Source organism: Saimiri boliviensis, chromosome 2 (assembly GCF_048565385.1).
Source record: "Saimiri boliviensis isolate mSaiBol1 chromosome 2, mSaiBol1.pri, whole genome shotgun sequence".
Classification (NCBI taxonomy): domain Eukaryota; kingdom Metazoa; phylum Chordata; class Mammalia; order Primates; family Cebidae; genus Saimiri; species Saimiri boliviensis.
Genome location: NC_133450.1, coordinates 22,833,316 through 22,850,517, shown reverse-complemented (window position 1 = coordinate 22,850,517; position 17,202 = coordinate 22,833,316). Strand labels below are relative to the sequence as shown.

At 38.1% G+C, this 17,202-nt stretch overlaps 1 protein-coding gene across 9 annotated transcripts in view; it reads right to left on the bottom strand.

The window, feature by feature from the left end:
- The window catches only part of CEP128 (centrosomal protein 128), a 476,123-nt gene that overhangs the window by 361,156 nt on the left and 97,765 nt on the right, over positions 1 to 17,202 (bottom strand). For all 9 annotated transcript variants that reach the window (XM_074392897.1, XM_074392891.1, XM_074392894.1 and 6 more), the window contains one exon: positions 11,991 to 12,142. In XM_074392897.1, the coding sequence (XP_074248998.1) occupies positions 11,991 to 12,142 (152 nt within the window). The remainder of the gene's footprint in view (positions 1 to 11,990; positions 12,143 to 17,202) is intronic.

The window sequence follows — 17,202 nt, the reverse complement described above, 5'->3', positions numbered from 1 at the left end:
TTTTTTTAAGCTTTCCTTCTAACAGTCTGGCCCCTCTGCTGTAGGACTGCTGAGGTCCTCTCCAGGCCCTGCTTTCCTGGGGGTCACCTGTAGCAGCTGCAGAACAGTAAGGGTTGCTGCCAGTTTCCTCTTCTGCTATCTTTGTCCCAGAAGGATGCTCGCCTACTGTCAGTCCGTTCTCTCCTTTATGAGGTGAGTCTTTGGATCTATGGGGGTCAGGGAGCTACTTGAGGAAACAGTCTATCTTTTATTGGGGCTTAAGTCCTGAGTTGTGAGCTCCGTTGTTTGTTCAGAGCTGCTGGGCAGGTATGTTTAGGTCTGCTGCAGCTGAACTCATAAAGCACTTGTTGTTCCCAGGTGCTCTGTCCTAGGGAGTTGGAGCTTTATGAATTTCCGTTGCACTACTGCCTTTTTGGATTTTTCTTTCAGCCCAGCTAGCAGCACGCCTAGCCACTGCCTGCCCGCAGGGGCTTCGCTGAGCTGCTGTGGGCTCCGCCCAGCTGCCCTGAGCTCTTCCCTGCAGTCCTGTTTATATGGGCGTAGTTAGAACTGTCTGGGCAATGGTGGCCCCGCCTCTGTTATGGGGGACTCTCTCTGTTGTGGCAGGTTGCCTCAGCAACGGTGGGTTGCCTCGGCAACGGCATCCTGCCTCCATAGCAGTGGAGAGTCTCAGTAATGGCGGAAGCCCCTCCCCCACCGAGCTGGACCGTCCTGGTTCAGCTGTGCTTGGTTTGAAGGGCTCAACCCAGAGGGTTTCCAATTACTGTTTTTGTTTTCGTTGTTGTTGGGGGTGGAGGGCTGGGACCAACCGAGCCTGATCACCTGGCTCCCTGACTCAGAGTCTTTTCTTTTAAGTTGAATGACCCCGCGTTCCAGTCGCTTGTTGAAAAGGCACCAGGATCTCCCGTGCTGCGACTCACTGAGTCGGCTCGAACTGTGGCGCCGGCTCCTGGCGGATTTTTTGCCTAGGAATCTCCTGGCCTGGCTCGCTATTTCAGATGAATGGGCAACTCTGCCATCTCAGGGCTCTGATCGCCAGCTAAGAGGACTCCCAGACCAGTGGCTTTTGTAGGGAGAACCGCAGCAACAGGGCGTGGTCACAGCAGCTGTGCATGCCGGCAGAATCAGCCCCACGGGGGCCAAAACAGCCGCACCGGCTGGGACTGCGATGCTGGCGACCCCTCTGCCTGGGTATCTCCTGGTCTGTGGGCAATAACAGTTCATCTGGAAATGCGGCGTCCACTCACCCTCTGCACTTTCACTGGGAGCTGAAGTCCTGAGCTGTTCTTAGGCGGCCATCTTCCCAGCATTCCCCCTACATTTCTTATTTTTCCTTGTGCCTTTTAGTAGAATAGTTTTGTTTCCTGGTATGCCAGTTAAGTTTGATTGAATGCTAGACACTGTATATGACAAATTACAGAAATAATACAAAGCTCCGGATTATCATATCTTCCTCCCTAAAACATTTACTTTTGTCTTGATGGGAAGTTAGGACAGCGGTAGATCCAAAGCTATGTTACAGTGCTACAGCCTTTGTGAGTAGAGTAAGTGTATTTTAAGTTCATTCGAAATCCTGGGGATTAACCCTCTGGGCATCCCGACTGTGAAATACTTATCAAAGCTCTTCCTCTTCAGTGGACCTATAAGCTCTGCTCAGTTTGTAATCAGAAAACATTTCAAGAGAAAAGTAGTGCCAAATATCAGAACTGCCACTCTGTACTTGCCTCCCCAACAAAATCCTTGAACCCTCCTGTCCTTGCTGCCTAGAGATAGCTCTCAGAAACCTTCAAACATATTTTTAAAAATATGTCCTAGCATGGTCAGGCACGGTGGCTCACACCTCACACCTACAATCCCAGCATTTTGGGAGGCCGAGGCGGGCGGATCACCTGAGGTCAGGAGTTCAAGGGCAGCCTGGCCAACATGGTAAAACCCCATCTCTACTAAAAATACAAAACTTAGCCAGGCAGTAGTTGTATGTATCTATAATCCCAGCTACTCGGGAGGCTGAGGCAAGAAAATTGCTTGCACCTAGAAGATGGAGGTTGCAGTGAGCTGATACAGTGCATAGCCTGGACGACAAAGTGAGACTCCATCTCAAAAATAAATAAATAATAAATAAAAATGCATTTATTCCCTTATCTCTCACCATATACAAAAATCAACTCAAGCTAAGTTAAAGACTTAAATGTGAGATCTGAAGCTATAAAAATACTAGAAGAAAACCTAGAACAAATTCTTTTGGACATTGGTGTAAGCAAAAATTCATAATTAAGATCTCAAAAGTACAAGCAATAAAAAACAAAACAGACAAATGGGACTTAATTAAATTCAAAAGCTTCTGCACAGGGAAAGAAAAAATCAACAGGGTGATTTTTTTCCTGTTCCTTTTCGTTTAATGAGAATTGCCACAACTTTGCCAAATTTATTCATCTTCTCTAAGAGCAAACTATAGTCTAACATTTTAGCATTATAGATTCCCCAAAATAAGATATTCTACGATACAAACACATTCTTCACCCAAGTACTAGAAATTAAACACGATTAATGCATTTGAACATCTTGATAACATTGACCTTTGTTTACATTAGTCATATATTACTTATTAATAACTAAAAGAATGTTTTCTCCATACACATAAATAATTTAGCTTTACATTTTACCATGATAATTTGTACTATTGGAACATTTTGAAGAGCATAATAAACCTGCTTAATTTTGTTACTGTTTAAGGCTGAGTACAATCTTATTTCCTTATGCCCTTATAGAGAACTACCTGAAAACAAACATCTAAAAAACAATTTAATTTGCTACTTAACATGATATGCTATCAAGTTAAAATCACTCTAAAGATAAGGCAACTATAAAGACTACAGGAATAATGGATGAACAGTTAAAACTGGCTCAGTATAAAGTCTACTAAACCCCTTGCAATGGTATTTGAGGTAGTCAAGAATTGAATAACTATTAATTACTTAGATACTCAAGGAACATTACCTCATTTGTTTAGTGTCATCTATTTTTCCATAGCAAGTCCTTAAATAATTATTCCCAAAACTGTATTTTATCTTTCAAATTGCTTTAAATATTTAATAGATCCACAGCTAAAAAAAATTTATCAATACTTCACATTTTCTGAGGAAACTGTTATATGTCACACACACACACACACACACACACACACACACACACACACACACGTACATACAAAGCTAAAAATCACAGGCCTCATTTAACTTTTTTTAAGAGATGAAGTCTTGCTCTTTCACCCAGACTGTAGTGAAGTGCTGTGACCATGACTCACTGCAGCCTCATCTCCCAGACTCCAGTGATTCTCCTGTCTCAGCCCCCTATATTACGCCATTTTCACACTGCTGATAAGACATATCTGAGACTGGGCAATTTACAAAAGAAAGAGGTTTAATGAACTTACAGTTCCACGTGGCTGGGGAGGCCTCACAATCATGGTGGAAGGTGAAAGGCACATCTGACATGGTAGCACACAAGAGAAGAGAGCTTATACAGGGAAACTCTGCTTTATAAAACCATCAGATCTCATGAGACTTATTCATGATCACAAGAACAGCACAAAAAGACCTGCCCCATGATTCAATTAATTCCCACCAGGTCCCTCCCACAACATGTGGGGATCCAAGAAGAGATTTGGGTAGGGACACAGCCACATCATATCATTCTGCTCCTGGCCCCTCCAAATCTCATGTATTCAAATTGTAAAACCAATCATGCCTTCCCGAAGTCCCCAAAAGTCTTAGCTCATTTCAGCATTAACTCAAAAGTTCATAGTCCAAAGTCTCATCTGAGTCAAGGCAAGTCCCTTCCACCTATGTGCCTGTAAAATCAAAAGCAAGTTAGTTACTTTCTAGATACAATAACAGTACAGGCATTGGGTAAATACAGCCATTCCAAATGGGAGAAATTGGCCAAAACAAAGGGGCTACTGGCCCCATGCAAGTCCAAAATCCAGCAAGAAAGTCAAACCTTAAAACTCCAGAATGATCTCCTTTGATTCCATGTCTCACATCCAGGTCATGTCAATGCATGAGGTGGGATCCCACGGCATTGCACAGCTCCACCTCTGTGGCTTTGCAGGGTACAACTCCCCTCCTGGCTTCTTTCATGGACTGGCATTGAGTGTCTGAGGCTTTTCCAGGTATACAGTGCAAGCTGTTGGTGGATCTACCATTCTGGGGTCTGGAGGACAGTGGCTTTCTTCTCACAACTCCACTAGGCAGTGGCCCAATAGGGACTATGTGTGGGGGCTCCAACCCCATATTTCCTTCAACATTGCCCTAGCAGAGGTTCTCCATGAAGGCCCTGACTCTGCACCAAGCTTCTGCCTGGGCATCCAGGCATTTCCATACATCCTCTGAAATCCAGGTGAAGGTTCTCAAACCTCAACTCTTGACTTCCATGCACCTATACACTCAACACCAGGTGGAAGCTGCCAAAGCTTGGGACTTGCACCCTCTGAAGCCACTGCTCTGCATTGGCTCCTTTCAGCCATGGCTGGAGTGGCTGGGATGCAGGGCACCAAGTCCCTAGACTGGACATCACAAGGAGATCCTGGGCCCAGCCTATAAAAGCACTTTTTCCTCCTAGGCCTCTGGGCCTGTGACAGGAGGGCCTACTGCAAAAGTCTCTGATATGCCTTGGAGACATTTTCCCCATTGTCTTGGAGGTTAACATTCAGCTCCTCATTGCTCATGCAAATTTCTGCAGCAAGCTTGAATTTCTCCTCAGAAAATGAGATTTTCTTTCCTATTGTATGGGCAGGCTACAAATTTTCCAAACTTTTATGCTCTACTTCTCTTATAGAACTGAAAGCCTTTAACAGCACCCAAGTCCCTTTTTGAATGATTTGCTGCTTAGAAATTTCTTTTGATAGGTATCTTAAATCATCGTTCTCTAGTTCAAAGTTCCATAAATCTCAAGGGGAGGAGCAATATGCCACCCATCTCTTTGCTAAAACATAACAAAAGTCACCTTTGCTCCAGTTCCCAGTAAGTTGCTCATTTCCATCTGGGACCAACTCAGCCTGGTCTTTATTGTCCATATAGCTACCAGCATTTTGCGCAAAGCCATTCAACAAGTCTCTAGAAAGTTCCAAACTTTCCCACATTTTCCTGTATTCTTTTGAGTCTTCTAAACTGTTCCAACTCCTACATGTTACCCAGTTCCAAAGTCACTTCAACATTTTTGGGTATCTACAGCAGCACTTCACTCCTGGTACCAATTTACTTTATGAAACTGTTTAAATGCTGCTGATAAAGACATACCTGAGACTAGGTATTTACCTAAGAGAAAGAGGTTTAATAGACTTACAGTTTACAAAAGAAAGAGGTTTAATAGACTTACAGTTCCACGTGGCTGGGGAGGCTTCACAGTCCTGGTGGAAAGTGAAAGGCATGTCTTACATGGTGGCAGTCAAGAGAAGAGCTTGTGAAGGGAAACTCTGCTTTATAAAACCATCAGATCTCAAGAGACTTATTCACTATCATGAAAACAGCATGGGAAAGACCTGTCCCCATGATTCAGTTACCTACAACTGGGGGTGTTCAAGATGAGATTTGGGTGGGGACACAGCCAAACCATATCACCCTCCAAGTAGCTGGGGTTACAGGTGCTTGGTTACAGGTTACAGGTACAGGTTACAGGTGCATGCTACCACACCCAGCTATTTTTTGTATATTTTGTAGATATGTGGTTTCACTATGTTGCTCAGGCTGGTCTTGAACCCCTAAACTCAGGCAATCCACCAGCCTTAGCTGGGATTACAGCTGGGATTACAAATCCCAAAGTGCTGGGATTACAGGCATGATCCATCCTAGCCCTATTTAATTTATATGTAAAAAACATGAGGCAGAAATTATTATGGTTTCAGAAAATAAAGAAACTTGAAAATAGATATTTTATTTCTAAACTTTTTCAGTGGCCACATTAAAATGACAAACTTGTCAGTATTAGTAATACATTAAAGAAAAAATTAAAATATTCACTCCACTTCTGCTTTCTCACTTTGTAGAAATATCTACACAATGCAAAGAGTTAAAGGAAACAGAAAAACTACCTTTCTTTGTAACTCCAAAAACTCATTTCTTCATACAGATGAAATATCTAAGTAAACTAAGTCTTCCTAGGTATAAAGGTTAATTTAGTTATAGGTTTTTTACTTATAGAACATCTCTGCCAATAGTCATCTTTGTGAAAAATATAGAAGTATAGAGCATTTAGTAATCTGCCCACAAATCAGAGTAAATTTGGTTAATAACAAGGGCAAAACTCTTTTCCACTATATACAATAATTTCATAAATAGCTTATCTCTCCAAAGTTGTGGCCAATATTTGTTTTCTTTATAATTTAATCTGGGTGTTAGAAATTACTTACTACTCAGGTAATAGCTTATTTTACAATATGCACTTAGATAAGGAAGAAATTAAGATTTTAAAAATGAAGTAGAACATGAAATTACAACCAGAGTAATTAAGGTCTCTAAGACCTCTGGTCTCCAAAATGGGTTTAATCTTGTTATTATAACTAATATTGAAGCAGGAATTGTCGTACAGTAAAATGGTCAGCTTTATGGAAGAAATGCATGAATCAAGAGTTTATGCTAAAAAAATGGTAAAAGAAACAACCCTCCTTCTGTTTCTATTGTACTAGATAAAAATAAGTTATTATTGATTATCCTTTCTTTTTCTACCATCCTTTTAAAAAAAAAATTAAAATCTGGCATTATAATCCCAAAGTTTCTGCTAATGAATTATCATGTCAGTTGTCACTCAATTATCACTTTCCACATTTAATCTAAATTATGTTCAGCGCCTTGTTTTTTTTTTTTTTTCTTTGAAGTTCTTTCTTGAATTTAAAAGTCAAATTTTTTTTCAAGAAGAGTAAGTTGATGGAAGATAGAGGGAGAGATTAAATCAGGAGAAATCATTGATCAAAGATGCTTGGAATTCTTATGAATACAAATAGCCTATCAACGTTAACGAGGTTCAACTCGAGTTTAAAAGAAGGGAAAAGTGTACTTAGTATTTTCTATGCATACAGATTTAATGTCTTAAGTACAATTTAAAAGCTAAATTTTGCAAACTCAAATGTAGCTTTCTTCTATTGTTTTTTAGGAGCCATTTTTACTGTTTTTCTCTAATATAAATTAACTGCTTGAAGTATATATTCTGGATCAATAAAAACTCATGCAATTAGTGAGACTTAGTAAAGATCCCCTTAAATACTGACAATTCTTCCAGAAATGGATGTGCTTTTAAGAAATGACCATATAGCAAATATTAACTTTAAAAAATAACCATAAAATTTTTTACAACTTATGATTTCATTCAACAAATACTAATTAAGACCTAGTATAGCTAAGACTGTGTGGGAGCACACCGGGACACAAAGAGAAAACTTGTTTCTTAAACCATTTATAATCTGAAGAGGAATAGAAGCTTTAAATTCATAAGTGGCTCCCAGAACGCCACAAGTCTGAATGATAACATTAATGCATGCTGGTAAGGGGCCCAGAGCAAAATCTGTGCACAGCAACATATCAAAAGAAAAATTAAACCTAAGATTGAGCATCAGAGTGGAAGCATAAAAGATTGCTGGAATGAGAAGAGATGTCAGTTCAACACACTCCAGGAATGAAGAGAGAATCTAGCTGAAGGAAATAGTATCTCTGGTTATAAGTACTCTGCAAAAAAGGAGGTGGAGAGCTGAGAAGTTCTACTATAATCATGAACAAGCAACCCTTAAGACATCATTATTCTCTGATTCTGTGTTCATTAAGCAATTTTTTGGTTACTAATTCTAAAATCAGAAAATTGGGAGATTGGTGCCCTGCACAATAGAATATTGTTTTAATATCTGTAGAGAATGATTATTTCTAGGTTCATCCATGTCCCTACAAAGGACACAAACTCATCGTTTTTATGGCTGCATAGTATTCCATGGTGTATATGCCACATTTTCCCTGTCCAGTTTATCATTCTCAGCAAACTGACACAAGAACAGAAAATCAAACACCACATGTTCTCACTCACAGGTGGGTGTTGAACGATGAGAACACATGGACACAGGGAGGGAAGCATCACACACTGAGGTCTGTGAGGGGGAACAAAAGGAGGGACAGTGAGGGGTGGGGAGTTGGGGGGGATTACATGGGGAGAAATGCCAGACATAGGTGATGGGGAGAAAGGCAGCAAACCACATTGCCATGGATGTACCTATGCAACAATTCTGCATGTTCTTCACATGCACCCCAAAACCTAAAACACAATAAACTGTATATATACTGTATATATATATATATATATATAAAAGAGCATGCAATATGCACACACACGCACAACACATATATATACATATATATATATATATCTTTAGATGACTCCCATAGGGTAAATCAGTGAAATGGTACTCTTTTATATACTCGGTCTGTGCAAAAGTAATTGCAAAAACCACAATTACTGACTATACTTCTCTCTTCTGAGTTGTACTGTTAATATGAGCCAGTCCCCTGGGTCATACACAGAAAACTCAAGTTTCCAAATGTGAGGACAAGACCTTGAAACATGATGTCTCCACCATGGTAAGGGCACCAAAGCTCACTCTGTCATAGTGACAGGGCTGCTGGCTTTCCCCTGAATCTCTTTCTATTTTACTTTGGCCCACTTTGAATTTTTTTTTTTTTTTTTTTTGAAATGAAGTTTTACTCTATGACCCAGGCTACAGTACAGTGGTGTGATCTCAGCTCACTGCAAACTCCACTCCCAGGTTCAAGCAATTCTCCTGCCTCAGCCTCCAAAGTAGCTGGGATTACATGTGCCTGCTATCATGCCCAGCTAATTTTTGTATCTTTAGTAGAGATGGGGTTTCACCATGTTGGCCAAGCTGGTCTCAAACGCCTGACCTCAGGTAATCCACCCGCCTCAGCCTCCCAAAGTGCTGGGATTACAGGTGTGAGCCACCTTGCCCAGCCCCGGTTTGAAATTTTTAACAAAACATATCCAGATTACTTCAAGAGAGTGTGAGAAAGGCACCATAAGAATATTAGTGATATGGACAAAAGCATTATTCAGAAAGAAGAATTATCATTTACAGCTGATATAATCCAAAAAAAGTTCATGGTGGAAAAAGTTTAGGATTTCCACAAAAAGAAAAGACATTCAAAGTTGTTCACAGAAACAGTGAACAACTGGAACAAAGGAAAAAATGATGGAACTGAGTAGGAAAGTTTAAGACAAAAGGAATTATTTGACAAGACCACATATGAGATTCTATAGGAGAGCTATAAGAAAGTGAAGGTTAAAAACGAAAACATTAATGATTGAACAAATCATAAGAACTATTACTATACATATGTTCTTGGGCCTGACCAATAATCTCATTTTGTGCATCTTTTTTATTCATATTTCATCTCTGAAAAGCAACTAAAGAAAATTAATCTCTCTTTTTTTTTTTTTTGAGACAGAGTTTCGCTCTTGTTACCCAGGCTGGAGTGCAATGGGGCGATCTCGGCTCACCGCATCCTCCGTCTCCTGGGTTCAAGCAATTCTCCTGCCTCGGCCTCCCGAGTAGCTGGGACTACAGGTGTGTGCCACCATGCCCAGCTAATTTTTTTGTATTTTTAGTAGAGACGGGGTTTCACCATGTTGACCAGGATGGTCTCGATCTCTTGACCTCGTGATCCACCCCTCTCGGCCTCCCAAAGTGCTGGGATTATAGGCGTGAGCCACCGCACCCGGCCTCATCTCTCTTTTTTAACAGAGTATAAGGCAACAGCTTCGTACTACCTGATATTTTCAAAAAACAAAGCAGAGACTAATTTCAAGAGGTGGCAACAGAGTAGTTTACATCCTACTATCTCACAAAGTCTGCACAAGACATCTCTTTGAGAATAGCTTGGGAACAGATACTCAAATGGCCTCCAAAAGGTCCTGTAAGAACATTAGTGATGTGGACAATAATCTTGTCCTATCTTAACAGTTCTTTTACAATGAAAAATAAAGTGTAATCAGAAGTGTCACTAAATCAGAAACAACAGCTGCAAAATTAATTAACTATTTTATTGTCCAAAATAAGAAAATCTGAAAAATAAATGAGTTAATGCTAATGTCTTACAGGGATAAACACTGTCTTTATTATGTCCTTTGCAATGGCAACTAGAAAAAAAAAAGAAATTTATTCGTAGAAGCAAGACAAACTCAAAGGACTTTCTGCATCAATTTTATTTTTATTTTTACTTATTTTTTAGAGACAGAGTCTCACTATGTCACCTAGGCTGGAGTGCAGTGGCACAATTACAGCTTGCTGCAGCCTTGAAGTCTTGCCTCAAGCAATCCTCTCACTTCAGCCTCCTGAGTAGCCTACGCTACAGGCACAAGCCACTGCTTCCTGCCTGCATCTATTTTAGATTCACTGTGAGAAACAGAGAACTGGCTGCATTTGTGTTCTTTGCTATGCTGCCAGCACCTAGAACAGTGACTGGCATGTAACAGGCAGTCAATAATATTTGATGTGTGAGTAAAAACCTCTCCTCTACTTGTTTTTCACACTCAAACTATATACAACCAAACCAAACTAACCCAAGGGGATTCAAATTCTTCTCCTAACCCATATGAAACTCTAAAAGAACTATTTAGGTAGGAAAATGGAAAGCCAGGAATCTGGCATGAGAGCATTATTAGGCTATTATAAGTAATTTTTTAATGCTCACATATCTGAGATTTTTTTCCAATTTATACCATGATGGCAAGTGAAAAAAAAAAAAATAAAGAAAAGGAAGGAAAGAAGGGAGGGAGTACCAACATGTGGTTATGAACACAGAGCAAAGGGATGTTTTAGTTCTATCCAGCATAGTTTTTTAAAAAATACATGACTTCAACAAAATAATCATATTTTAACATTTCATTAGCAGGATCAAGGGCTAAAATAATACCCATGAAGCAAACTTTAAAAGTTGTATAATTACCATTGCTCTGAGACTATTTCAAGTAAGTCTTTATTAAACATGTAGAGGACTTTGTAAAGAATATGTCAATATTTCATTATCTTTACAATCTGAATCTTGAACCAAATTTAAAAGACATTTTCTACTGATGTACTGACAAGATGAAAGAGAAACACAGACAAGAAACATTAAATATTTCCTTTGGGTTATATAAAATTAGGTACTTTTAACACCAATTTTCTAACTTTCATTTTAATTTTGGAAATACTTCAAATGCAACTTACTACAATTAGAACACAACTTCACTCATAAAAACAGATACAGGGAGAATTGATACATATCTATTTCCAAATGTGTCATCGATTTTTAATCTAATTTGCGTAATTATAATTTGAATTAAGCCATTTCCCTTTGTGAGGTCTTTTCCTTTGATTTTTAATATATACTGATAATCACTTCATCTATGCTAGATAAAAGCAGGAAATGGTAGCTGCCCAGTTACACTTCATTCATGATTACCACATCATCCACGATTGCTACACAACTCTAAATTAATGGAGGCATCGCAGCACCACCTCATGCAGAACAACTAGAGGTATGTAAACCTTCAAGGATCCAAAGAGGAATTATCAGTAACACCTTTTTACTATGCATTCTGCAAGTTTCACCTGCAAAATATATAATAATTCACTGTTCTCTCAAAGAAAAAAGGTCCCTTCTGTCTGTAGAAAGGGTTCAACTGCTATTAGAACAAAAATATTTTCCAATTTAGAAATAGTAAAGGATTTCTCACTGAAATAATAAAGAAAAATAATCCTGATTCCTGGTTTTGGGGATCCTGAATTAAAAAGAAATGAATCCATAGGAATTTCTACCTATAAGAAAATTGGTCATTAATATTAGATTATCAATATTCAAACTAGAGTTCATAAAATACTTTTATATTAAAATTTCATTCAGCAATTCCATGAAATGAAATTAAAATATTTCTAATACAGTTTAAAATGAGAAAGTCACCTCTACTTGTGCTGCCAGATGTGCTTTCTCCCTGTCTTTTCGCTCCATGCTCCGTTTCACTTCCTCTAACTCAGACGCCATTGCACTGAAGTTCAGCTGCACTCTCAAATCTGACATCTGCTTCTCCAGATCCTGTTTTTCCCGCTCAACCCCTTAAAAGACAAAATGTGAAGTTAAACAGTTGTTCTTTATTCACAGGAGAATGTACTTTCAAATAGTACTGAGCCCTGGTGTTTCCATATTCTAGCCAACGTAATACATTTATTGACACTGTTACTCAACAGATTTTACCAGCCTGTTGTCTCAAGTTTTACAGTTTTCAAAAACATATGCATTGCTATGTCATCAAATATTATTCCAGTTTGATACTAAAACTTAAAATGTTACCTGATTTCTACTGCAATTTATTTCAAGAAAATCATACACAATTTTTAATTTAATTTTCCTCACACCTCTACACTATCTCCAAACAGTAAAACAAAAATACAAAGAGTTTTCAACTAAGCTACTTCATCTACAGAATATTTTCTTGCAACATAAACAAAAAAATGATGCTGTTAAATTTCTGATTGTGTATGACCAACCAATTTACTAATCCTTACTAATCTGGAGATTATTCCCTAAAATTAATATATAATTTAACAATATAAGTTGACTGAGTATTTAAATCAACATGAAATACTTGATCTATGATACACAGGGCACTATAATACCGCCTTCTAATATAAGGACAAATAATACAGAAATTCATACTCAATGAGCTTACATCCTGATGTGGTTTGGCTGTATCCCCACCCAAACCTCATCTTGAATTATAGCTCCCATAATTCCCACATGCTATGGGAGGGACCAAGTGTGAGGTAATTGAATCATGGGGGCAGCTCTTTCCCATGCTGTTCTCATGATAGTGAATGAGTCTCACAAGATTTGATGGTTTTATAAAGGAGAGTTCCCCTACATAAGCCCTCTTGCCTGCCACCATGTAAGATATGCCTTTGCTTCTCCTCTTCTCCTTTCCCTTCCATCATTATTGTGAAGCCTCCCCAGCCATGTGGACCTATGAGTCCATTGAATCTCTTTCCTTTACAAATTATACAATCTCAAGTGTGTCTTTATTAGCAATGTGAGAACAGGCTAATACACATCCCAAGAATAGAGACAAAATATAAATTGCTTTATGGAGTCTAAAATGTCAACAATTGGAACATAAACTGTCACTTTAAAACCACTATCTTTCTAGTAGTTTTCTTTCCAGAAAAAAAAAGGGAGAGAATGAAAGAAGAAAACACTAACAAATCAAATTTATACATCATTCGTAAAATACATTCCAACTTCAGAATATTAGTGTTCAAAATTATACATGTTAGAATGTAAGACATATGAGCATTTCAATAGGATGATAAGATCACTGATAGATACATGTGGATTATACAGAAACAGTACAAACAGGAAAAGGGATTAGCCCCATCTCAGTGAGGAACTATGGTAGGAAGAACAGAGATATAAGTCCGACTCAAGGAATGAATACCAAATTTCACCAAGCAAAGGAGAAGAAGTTGGGGTGCATTTAGGGAAAGAACATACTACAAAACATACAAAAGGTACAAAAGGTACAAAATTGAATTTCATATTCAGGTAATTGCACACACAGCAGTTTGTTTTCTTTTTAGACAGAGTTTCGCTCTTATTGCCCAGGCTGGAGTGCAGAGGCACAATCTCGGCTCACCACAACGTCTGCCTCCCAAGTTCAAGCAATTCTCCTGCCTCAGCCTCCTGAGCGGCTGAGACTATAGGTGCCCACCACCATGCCCGGCTAATTTTTGTACTTTTAGTAGAGAGGGGGTTTCACAATATTGGCCAGGCTGATCCCCTGACCTCATGATCTGCCTGCTTTGGCCTCCCAAAGTGCTGGGATTACAGGTGTGAGCCACCGCACCTGGCCCCACAGTAGTTTTAAGCAGCTAATACATCTCAAATGCTATCAGTGTGGGAGAAAGGAGAGTCAATAGAGTTTGTGTTGCTAGGAAACTTAGAATTTATTCTACAAACCAAGTGTCAGCAAACATTTTCTATAAAGGATCAGATAATAAATATCTTAGCTATATGACTTCTGTCACAACTAGCCAATTCCACCATTATATTGCAAAAATAGCCTAGACAGTGCATAAATGAATGGGAGTAGCTGTGTTCCAATACAGCTTATTTACAAAAACAGGTGGCATTCTGGATTTGGCCCATTAGCCCTATTTTCCCTACTTCTGATAGTTCTCCAACCTGCAAATGTACATATTTATCTATTTGTAAATGAATTTGTTCATTTTATAAACATACATTTTATTTATATATATGTGTGTGTGTGTATATTTGTGTGCATATAACTTATGTCTCAGTAATATGTATATATCAATACATGTTTCCTGATATATATACGTGGATATAACATTAGAATGAAGATATTATATAAAATATGAAAGCATGTATATATATATATATATATATATAGGTATACTTTATGAAACATATATTTGATATGGAGACATTTTGGTATGTTTACTTATATATTCATATATACTACTAAAGATAAATATACACATACATCTATACATACACACATGTAGTATATGTAATGAAACATTTACCAAAGTTAAAAATATTTAAAACAAAAAGTATAAAATATAAACAGTATTACAAATACTCCATTTTGGAGAATGCTTGGTCAGTATAGGATAGCAGTTGAGATCTCCAGTTTGGCAAAAGAATAACTGGAGTCAGCTGCTTCCCTCATGTGTGATCTTGGGCAAGTGACTCAACCTATTTATTCTCAGGCCCTTTTTTAAAAAAAAAATCATTAAAATAGAAATAAGAAATAAGAATAGTGTCCTTTAGTAGTAGAAAAGAAAATAGATTACAGAGAAGCCAGAACAGTAAGACAAGAGAATACTACATGTCCTATACTGACTCAAGCATGCTTAAGCTGGGGCAATGAGAATAAGAAAAAGAATGTAGCAAATCCAAGAGCTATCAGGATGTATAAATAGGCATGAGGTAAAGACTAATTAGAAAGAGGAGAGAATAAATCATTTCTATATTCTTTGCAATTTAGGCTTGGATGTCTGGATGGAGGATGATGTTATACACTAAGACATCAAAGAAAAACAGATTTTGAGGAGAGGATGAATTTAGCTGTTTATCTGTTGATCTGTAAATATCAGAGCATTCTGAGGAACAGTATATGAAGATAGCCAATGACCAACTCCATCTGGAGGTCCAAAGGTTAGGAGAGCAAACAGAGTTAAATTTAGGAATTATCACTTCTAGGTGATAATTTTTAATCAATTCCCAGGCAGAAATACTAAGTAACAAAAGCCATGAGTAAAATACTAGGCAAAACCAACATTTAAAGGACAAATTGTGAACACAGCCAAAAGATTCAAATACAAAGAATGTAAGGCAGAAGTAGGAAAGGCCAGGGGCATGGAAGTCAGAGGAATCATTTCAGGAAGGAAGAAAAAGTAAGCAGGTGACAGTAAAATAAGCAACAAACGATCTCCTTGGAATTGACGGAGGAGATTGCTAGCAAACCACACAAAGTCAATTTCACAAATAGAGGTGGAACCCATTTGGCAGTGGGCAGAGGAAGAAATAGCAGGTGAAAACGGGTAAGTATGATTTCTAATGTAGAACTGTCTTTAAATAATGTAAGTATTCTGTAAAGATGAAAAACTCTACAATTGTTAAAAGGTGATGATGTCCATTATCACATACATAAAAGAGCTTCCAAAATTTTTCCATACCTGATAAGTAGTTAAGAAAAGCTCAACATTTTTCAGTCCTCAAAGACTTACAACAAAAATAATTACATTTTATGAGGTATCAATACATGTAACACGTGTTGGGTCTTTTTTCCAACAATTTCCATGTGTATCTTTTATGAAATTTGATGAAGAATCTAATAGCTTAGGATCTTTTAAAAATAAGTGACATTCTGATATTTAAATTATATCACATGAAACTTAATTGCATAGAACTAAAAATACACTATGGTTTGGATATAGCGTATTTGTCCTCACCAAATCTCACGGTGAAATTTTATCCCCACTATGGCTGTGTGAGTAGATGGGGCCTAGTGGGAGGTGCTTGGGTCATGGAGATGGATCCCTCACTAATAGCTTGATGTCCTTCTTGTAGTAATGAGTGAGTTCTTGCTCTCCTGAGACTGATGGTTCTCAAGGGAACTGGTTAGTTCACACAAGAGTGGGTTGTTAGAAAGCCAGTACATTCCCTGAATTTGATCCCTCTTTACACATGCCCACTCCCCATTTGAACTTCTTTGCCATATTTTGATGGAGCATAAAACTCCTCACCAGAATTCAAGCAGATGCTAGAGCCATGCTTCTGGTACTGCCTACAGAACTGCAACCTAAATAAAGCTCTTTTCTCTGTAAATTATCCAGCCTCAGGTATTCCTTTAAGGTAACACAGAACAGACTAAGAAAACATATTAGAATAGCTTTGTCAAAATTTGTCATCCAATGAAGATTTTCTGGCAATGTGGAAATTCTAGCTTAGGCAACATATGGAGTTGTCTTTGGAAAGCCCGGGGCAACGTTTGCCTTCCCTGAATTCAACAGTACATCAAACACTTGTAAGAATTTTGCCAATAATTTGAGCATTTGAGTAGAACGTCTCATTATTGGAATAACACAGAAGCTAAGCAATGTGAACTCACCTAATATAAACCATTATATATAATCTCAAAATTACCATTACTAATCCTGAACATACCTCCAGCCATTAAATTCCATAACTTAAATTAATACCTCCACTGAGAAAGTATCCTAACACTTTTCAAACACAAAGTGTTCCTAGTTCACATAAAAAGCCAGCGATACTACTCATAACCACTTCCGAGGTGTGATTACTTTTTATCACCAACTCCAGATAACAAAAAAGAGAGGGTCTTAACTTTAATTTCTCACATATTGAAAACTGAAATAAGAGAATGTGAAAAAGAGTGACATTTACAATTTAAGTACAAAGACTGGTACACACGCAAATATATGCACATATATTTGGGCATGGGGATAGGAGGCTGAAAAAACTACTGCTTTTGCAGGCTCTAAGAGAAAGCCCTACGGTTAAATAGGTCTAATAACCAAAACGGGTTTGAACCAAGCAGGGAAGATATTAAAATATGATGATGCTAAATTAT